This window comes from Octodon degus, unplaced genomic scaffold, assembly GCF_000260255.1.
Source record: "Octodon degus isolate 3935 unplaced genomic scaffold, OctDeg1.0 scaffold00296, whole genome shotgun sequence".
Classification (NCBI taxonomy): Eukaryota; Metazoa; Chordata; class Mammalia; order Rodentia; family Octodontidae; genus Octodon; species Octodon degus.
In genome coordinates, this window is record NW_004524872.1 from 883,201 (window position 1) to 891,096 (window position 7,896).

At 45.8% G+C, this 7,896-nt stretch overlaps 1 protein-coding gene across 6 annotated transcripts in view; it reads right to left on the minus strand.

Annotated features, from left to right (window-relative positions):
• Positions 1-468: 468 nt before the first annotated feature.
• The window catches only part of LOC101584539 (guanine nucleotide-binding protein G(s) subunit alpha), a 55,784-nt gene continuing 48,356 nt past the window's right edge, over positions 469-7,896 (minus strand). For 5 of the 6 annotated variants that reach the window (XM_004647236.2, XM_004647235.2, XM_004647234.2 and 2 more), the window contains 10 exons: positions 6,997-7,051; positions 6,786-6,905; positions 5,204-5,301; positions 2,393-2,447; positions 2,192-2,265; positions 2,024-2,082; positions 1,814-1,934; positions 1,510-1,640; positions 1,228-1,295; positions 469-967 (listed from right to left, as the gene is read on the minus strand). In XM_004647236.2, coding sequence (XP_004647293.1) covers positions 821-967; positions 1,228-1,295; positions 1,510-1,640; positions 1,814-1,934; positions 2,024-2,082; positions 2,192-2,265; positions 2,393-2,447; positions 5,204-5,301; positions 6,786-6,905; positions 6,997-7,051 — 928 coding nt within the window. In that variant the 3' untranslated portion in view covers positions 469-820. Of the gene's footprint in view, positions 968-1,227; positions 1,296-1,509; positions 1,641-1,813; positions 1,935-2,023; positions 2,083-2,191; positions 2,266-2,392; positions 2,448-5,203; positions 5,302-6,785; positions 6,906-6,996; positions 7,055-7,896 lie in introns of all 6 variants that reach the window. The other variant, XM_023707522.1, reaches the window with a different exon arrangement.

The window sequence follows — 7,896 nt, forward strand, 5'->3', positions numbered from 1 at the left end:
TTAATACCTTTTCTTTGTGTGTGTGGTACCGGGGATTGAACTCAGGACCCTGCACTTGCCAGGCAAGTGCAATACCATTTTTTTCTTAATGCCACCAATTGGAAATATTGTACTTGTAAATTTACCTACATAATTCAGCCCATATTTTAAAACAAAAACCTAACACCTTACTGAGGGAGACCAGATTTTTAAAAGCGGGGGAAGACCTATAAGGTGGGACTCTCGGCACAGGGCAGCCTTGATGCAAATGTAGCATTCTCTGTGGCAAAGATAACGGGTAACTTTTTGTGGTGTGCCAGAGAATAGGTCACCAACAAGTACACAATCGCAGAGTTTTACGTCAATTTATAATCACAGAACCTGTACTTTGACAGGGGCCCCTCCCGCTCTGCATTCAAGGGCCGAGCTGAACCCAGGACGATGGGATTTAGCTGGGGAATCGCGAATAACAAGAGCGTGACAACATCCTTTGCTCACATTTAATTTTTTATTTTGATTTTTTAATGCTGCACAACACAATATTTATTTTATTTGTTTCATTTATTTCATTTATTTTTTATTTCTGTTTGCTGCTGTTATTTTAGTTACTGAAAGTGAGAGGGAACTTTTGTGGCCTTTTTCTGTAGGCCGCCTTAAGCTATCTAAATTTGGAACATCTAAGCAAGCAGAAGGGAAAAGGGGGTTTCACAAAAATCACTCAGGGAAAAGGAAAGGTTGCTTTGTTAATCATGCCCTATGGTGGGTGATTAACTGCTTGTAAATTACGTTTCACTTTTAATTAATTGTGCTTAAGGCTGTCATTAAGGTTGAAGTTCCCTTCTTAAAGCAGCTCGTACTGACGAAGGTGCATGCGCTGGATGATGTCGCGGCAGTCGTTGAACACACGGCGGATGTTCTCAGTGTCCACAGCGCAGGTGAAGTGAGGGTAGCAGTAGTGGCGCCCATCTCCACTAGCAGTGCTGATTCTCTGTGGGCAGAGATGCAAGGCTCGGTTAGGGCCTCCGCCAGGGACCTCGTGGCCACCCAGCAGGGATGAGCATGGGCCCGCCCACCACCCACGTTATCTGAGAGCACAGCCAGCTCATGGGGCACACAGGTGACATGCATGCTGGATACACTGGTGAGCGGGGAAACGGAAGCACTGGATGGTTTAATCCCCAAGTTCAGAATTAAGTTAACTGACACCTGTAAGAAAAAAAAGAGGGAACAATAGACAGTTCTACTCACCAGAAACTCATCTCTAATGAAGTACTTGGCCCGGGTCACGCGTGGGTCCTCTCCGGGCTCGGGAGTAGCTACAAAGAACGTAAATATCTTATTAGTTAAGGTGAAGAATACAGCAGAAGTGCTAATGTCATTACAGTCCCTTAACTTCTCAGTTAATTCCTGATTTTTCCATATGAAAGTTGTTTTTCTACCTTCCCCTATAGATCCTTTACAGTCGGGGGTTGGGAGTATTCTTAAAAAAGAACCACCTGAGTGAACCACCACCATGAATGGAATGCGTACCATCCTCAGGAGTAGTGTAGCGAGCAAATTCTGGAAAGTAGTCCTCAATCTTCGATTTCCCAGCAAGGACTTTCTCAGCGAGCAGATCTTGCTTGTTGAGGAACAGAATCACAGAGATGGTACGCAGCCATCTAACAGAGAGAGAAGCAGGTTTAACACACAGCAAGAGAAAGCATGCTTTCTGCCAGGGGCTGAGATGCTCGCCTAGAGAGTGCCATGGGAGACTTTTCTAGAACAGTGCAAGCCAGAGCCCGGAGAGCCGTCCCAGGGCTCTGGGCAAGTGGGGCGGGGTCACGAAACACACCTGTTGTTCCAGATGCTCTTGAAGAGGTTCAGAGCCTCCTGCAGGCGGTTGGTCTGGTTGTCCTCCCGGATGACCATGTTGTAGCTGCTGCTGGCCACCACGAAGATGATGGCAGTCACATCTGAACGGCAAGAAACCAAAAGCAGCCAGCGTTAGAAGTAGACATGCTCACTAGCGACTGCAATAGCAGCAAGGCCTCTGTGTCCGTACCATTGAAGCATTGGATCCACTTGCGGCGCTCGTCGCGCTGGCCACCCACGTCGAACATGCTGGTGGGAGAAGGGACATCTGGTCATTCCAAGGGGCCACTGCCCTAACTGCCAGAGAGCATGTTAGCAAGTCACTGTCTGTGGCTCATAAAAGGTACCATTCACTTACTGGAAGTTGACTTTGTCCACCTGGAACTTGGTCTCAAAGATTCCAGAGGTCAGGACACGGCAGCGAAGCAGGTCCTATCACAAATTATGTGTTAGTGGCTCTCATTAAAACCAACCAAAATAATAACTGCCCATTGGAGAGAAACTCTTGCTTAGCTTGAGAAGAGGTTCTAAATCCTCCCACAGTATGGGTTTTACATACCTGGTCGCTGGGCACATAGTCGGCCTGCTTGATGACATCAATCTTGTCCAGAAAGCTTGGAGAAAGAGCAGACACAGGAGCATGGTCACAGAGCTTGCACCACCTTGCCCACTGACCAAGCTCCCTGAGGGCTGGCTAGGTGGACAGGAGCTTCCCGCAGAGATGCAGAGGACAGCCAGGGCGGGGGTGGGGCTTTGTTCTTGCTTTCTAATTTTAAAAAGATTGGTTTTATACCTATCAACCAGTAGAGCAAGGACTCGAAGCCAGACCTACCAGACCCCTGACAAAAAAAAATATTAATTTTCAAATTGTCTGGCTTTGACTAAACAGACAATAATTTGAAAATCGCATGTCTCCAAGTTACTAGGCTTTAAAAACAATATGCGAAGTGGCAGGCTTAAAAGCAGCAAGAACTTTTTCTTCAAGGGCAAATGAGATTGTTTTAGTTCCTCAGAACATGTCCTTCCTTTTTACTTTTTAAGAATCTCATTGATTAGTGAGAACAAAGGCGCAGGCACAAAGGGGCCTTCTGGGCCTCGCCACACAGAACAGGAAACACACGCGAAGTTCCCTTCCGCCTATCGGTCCGTGAAGTAGCTCACTTCACATATTTAAAACTTCTAAAGTGGTGTCTTGCCTGTGTTGCTGGCCTACATACACAAGTAGGGAAAGTGAATACTGCAGAACTGGGGAACCTTAATTAATATGGACAATTAGTGTGCAAACCAGTTTAGGCTTTTTTTGGGGGGTGGGAATTGTCTTACTATGGCTAATCAGAAAATAAAGTCACAAAAAGCGAAAAATCTATTTAAAGAAATCTCTTGGTTTTGGTTTTTTTTTCCTCCCCCGCCCCTTTCCTTTTTACCAGTTCAGAGCTGGTCTGGCTTAAAGGATATACTGCCTTGCCCAGTCAATCTTACATTACAGCACGGGTCCACAAATAGCTCCCCAGCCACCCTGGCCTCCAGCACGTTGCCATGGCAACAGAACCACAGTTCTATAAATAGATCCTCAGCACCAAATCTTGTGAGAAGACATCTGGAGCGGGGCCAACCAAACTCCAGCTCAACAAATAAAAATAGGCAGCTTAAGAAATGGGCACCAGACCACTACCTCCACTACGACAGAAAGGCAGTCAACACGGGAAACACGCTGGTCACTGCACATGTAGGGGTTTTTAAACCATCAGATGAGGGACGACATTTTAGAAGTTTTAAGTTATGTTCTCTTTTTTGGAGTTTCCTGAAAACTTTTCAAAATCTGTGCAAGTAGTACCGTTGCCAAATAAAGTTTCAGGGGTAATGCTGTATTGCTTTTCTTTTTTAAAAAAAAGTGAAACTTTTAAATGACGTAACCAAAACCAACCTGGCTAAATTACTGTTAATTTAACTGTTCCACCCCCCTGCTCCCAGCATTCACAACAGGGATGATTAAACCCTCCTAATCTCATACCTGTACTTAACTCCTGACTTGGATCCAAAATACAAATCTCAAACAATTCCAGGATTTCCATTTGTTTTGCGTTACTATAATTAGTGCTTCCAGCTTTCAGTTCAAACTTTGGAGAAAATCAGGGACTTTGCTGAAGGAGAAGTGGGGGCAGGGGGCCACAGACGACTGTTTTTCTGTTCCTTGAAAGACTATGCAACTTTGAGTATTATACCACAATCTACCTATGTACCTGACAAGTGGAAATAATTGGGTAACTTCCTACGAGAAAGCAGGACTAGGCAAAGGTAACGTGGTTGATGCCACCGCCTCTAGCATCAGCTCACGTAAATCTGGAGCTCTCTCTACTGTCCGCCCCTGCCTGTCCCAAAAGACACACCTGCTCTGAGTTGCTGTGTGCATCATCGGCAAGCAAAAGATAGCGCTTCAGTTTTTTTAAGACTTGGACCACCATATGCTGGCTATGCCGTGTGCAGGATGACAGGGTCATAAAGTATTTAAAAGGCAACTTTGCAGATGTGTGGTAGTGAGTCCTCTGGAAGAGTCCTGCAGGGTGTGGGAGCCTTCGGGAAAGGGGCCTCCTTAGGCCACAGGTGGAGCGCCTTTGGCATCGGGCAGAAGTGTGTGCTACAATCTGTTCTCTGAATCGGGCTTTCCCTCTTCATTTACCTGTCAGGCAAACCTCACATCTAGGGTTTAATTTGGAGGTGTCTCTCACCCTGCGCCTGTGAGGCCTACCTCTCCTCCCACTTTTATTTGTAAATACTGTGCTGAGGTTTGGCTTAAGATGTAAAACTCACTGACTACTTAGAACAATCTTTGGTGTAAAGGAATAAATAAGGTATGACACAGCTCAAAAATCAAGAAAACACGAAGACTACCTCCATCCAGATTGACATAATCTACTAGTAATGCGCACTGTGGCAGCTGCTGGCCTTATAGCAGAAAACAGCAAAGCAATTAACTAATTAACTGCCAGGGAGTGGGGCAGCATGTTTTTCTTCTGTTATTCTTTGTCACACTGTTAAGTTACAGCAATAGGATGTAAGTTTTTACATTATCCAAAGTGTGACAGCTACCCAATTTCCTGAAATGCTTACAGGTCATTTCAATTAATTACTTCAAACTAATTAATTAGGAATGTCACTGCAGTGCAAGTTAATTATCATGTTTCCCTAACAGGTATTGTTTATATAAAATAGTGTCCCTTCTAAAAAGTGCAATTAGATGCTTTTTGCAACAAATGAATCAAGACTAGAACTGTATGCGGGTCACTGCTGGGCTGTGAGCAGAATTACTGGAGCTTCGGGCACTCAAGTTTTCCTTGGGCGTCCTGAGGAGGGGCGGGAGATCGCTACTCACTACTGGGCACAGTCGATCAGCTGGTACTCATTGGAGCGCTCATAGCAGGCGCGGACGCCTTCGTCCTCCCAGAGAGCCTTGGCATGCTCGTAGAATTCCTGGAAGTGAAGCCAAGAAAGAACATTCAGGAAAGACGTTCAGGAAAGCATGCACCACATCAAGAAGCCTGTCACCTAACCCGAGACCGTGGCTCACTCCATGACCCACACTTTTCAATTCAACATACGCAGGAGTTACCATAGTGAACTCTTTTTGTTCAAATGGTGAATTTCTAGCTTAGGCTAGTTTTTTCCCCCTATCTTGAGGAATAGGGGAAAGTAAAGAACTAGATAATTTTCTTTGTGGACTCTTTTATCTAGAAAGAATACTGGCTGCTTTGTATTTGGCTATACGGTATGCCATCGGTCTTGTGGAAATAAGAAACTTCATGGCTGGGAGGTGCTCAGGCTAACTTTTCTTTCCAGGAAAATGTGAGTTTTACTAAAAACGATGCTGGGGAGTGGTAGGCAGGAACGTGAAGTTCAGGCGCAGGCGAGGTTGCTCGAGTTAGAGTCTCGAGGTATGCTGAAGAGCTGCCCTCTGTCTTCCGGAAGAAATTGAGAACCATAGAAAGCTCGGGTCGCTACTCCTATTTTGTTCACTGCTTAAATTTTTAAAATTAATTCCTATTTTTAACAAACATATCTACATCTACTAATTAAGCGCTACCTCCCTGCTCATCTTATTTCGCAGCCAAACCTATTGAAAATCTACAAAGCCCCACTCCACGAAAGCCGATCAGAGGCAACAATAACTCATTGTGTTGGCTGCAGACACCTCTTCCTTCTGGGCCTATAAATCTGCATCTTGCCAGCTGGTGGTCCATACCCGTCTTATGCGGGTCTCCCCCTAGCAGGGGCCAAAATGTAGGCACTCAGGCTTGGCAATCCTGCGCTGCCTAAGAGGGGCTGTTTAGGAAGCACACCGACAGGCCTTTCTCAGGGTACCATGCACTGAGTGCATGCAAGAAATTTTTAATTTTGGTAGTATTCTATTTTGTAGTGTATGCTAGTTAGAATGTTAAGTCTCTAAAAAAAAATTTAATGAGAAAATACGTCGTTTGCCCCACGCAAGGACTGATTTTAGAAAAATCCTTCATGTTAAAAGGTCACTGGTTTCATACGCAAATATGCTCCTGATGCTTACGTACCTCTGCGTGCCACACTGAACCTACAGCTTTGTTTGTCCTCACGTGTGGATGAGGGAATAATTAGGCCTGTCATAGCTCAGGACTTTTCCCCTCATAAACATTTACAATCTAATAAAGTAAGAATACTATTATTAAGGTGTAACGTTTATTTGTGGGGTGGGTGAGCCACAGTTTACAAGGGGTAATAGAATTTTGCTAATCCACCTTGAGCAAAGCCCTAATAGGATGTTAGTTTTGTTTCCCCTTTTTTTTTCTTAATTATCAGGGCTCGTATGGAATCCTCATCCTAAGTAGCCGCCCAACGGACCTGTCCGGCTGCGCTTGTGCCCTGGGTGTGTGCGACTGGGGCCTGGTGGGCTCACCCCACTGCTGAGAGAAGGGGCTATGGCTTACAGGTGGGAAGTCAAAGTCAGGCACATTCATCACGCTCAGAATGTAGTCCACTCTGAACTGGTTCTCGGGGTTGGCCAGCTCCACGGGGGGCACCAGGTTGCTCATGGCGGCCACGATGGTCTGCAAACGAGTTAGCAGAACAGTCAGGGGACCAGCACTGGTGCGAGGGGGGGAGTGCTAAGAGCTGGGAAGCAAGGAGCCAGACACGTACTTCAATAGCCTCCTTCAGGTTGTTTTTGATGTCCTGCACTTTGGTGGCCTTCTCACTACAGTGGGATTGAAAAGAAAAAGAAAATCATATTGCATCCTGCCCACCAGGGACATCACTTTCATCAAGAGTCTCCAACTAAAAAGCATAGTATTCTGTTCTTCAAGGAGTTGTGGGTTCAGATCTGTATGGAGATTAGAAGCACTTGAATAAATTATAGCTTCCCAAATGTGTCCTGAGGTCATGCCCACCAGGGCAGCTGAGCCAATGGGCATCGAGATTGTGATCAACTGTACCAGAAATGACACCTGGCCCCTCTGCTATTGCAGGTGTGGCTCTCCTCCTATGTGCAGCCCCCAGGTCACACACTGACGCTTCCTAAAAGGCTTCTGCTTGGCCCTTGTCACTAGCCCTACTGGGGAGGAGGGTTCGATAGGTCACCATAGGAGGGGATTCAGGATTCACTCTGCCGCTAGATGAGCAGACTGAGAACCACTAAATGCCAGTGGTGGTGGTAAGGTTGTTAATTACAGATTCTAGGGCTTTGTAGTCCTATTATTCATTTATTTAAACACTTGTGCATCTCAGAGATTCTATCTTGGGTATTGCACTAGCAGTGTATCTGGTTTACAACTTAATACACATTGATTCCTCAGTGTGATTAGGAGTAAAATAAGATCCTCCCCCAGAAGCCCTAATGACAGAGGGGATCAGTTTCCCCCAAAAGTCCTAATATAGAAGGGGATCAGCTTCTCCCAAGAAGTCCTAATGATAGAGGGGGGTCAGCTTCCCCTAAAAGTCCTGATCTAGAGGGGGGTCAGCTTCCCCTACGGAGTCCTAGTGATAAGAGGGGGTTCAGCTTCCCCCCAGGAGTCCTAGTGATACAGAGGGGGTCAGCTTCCC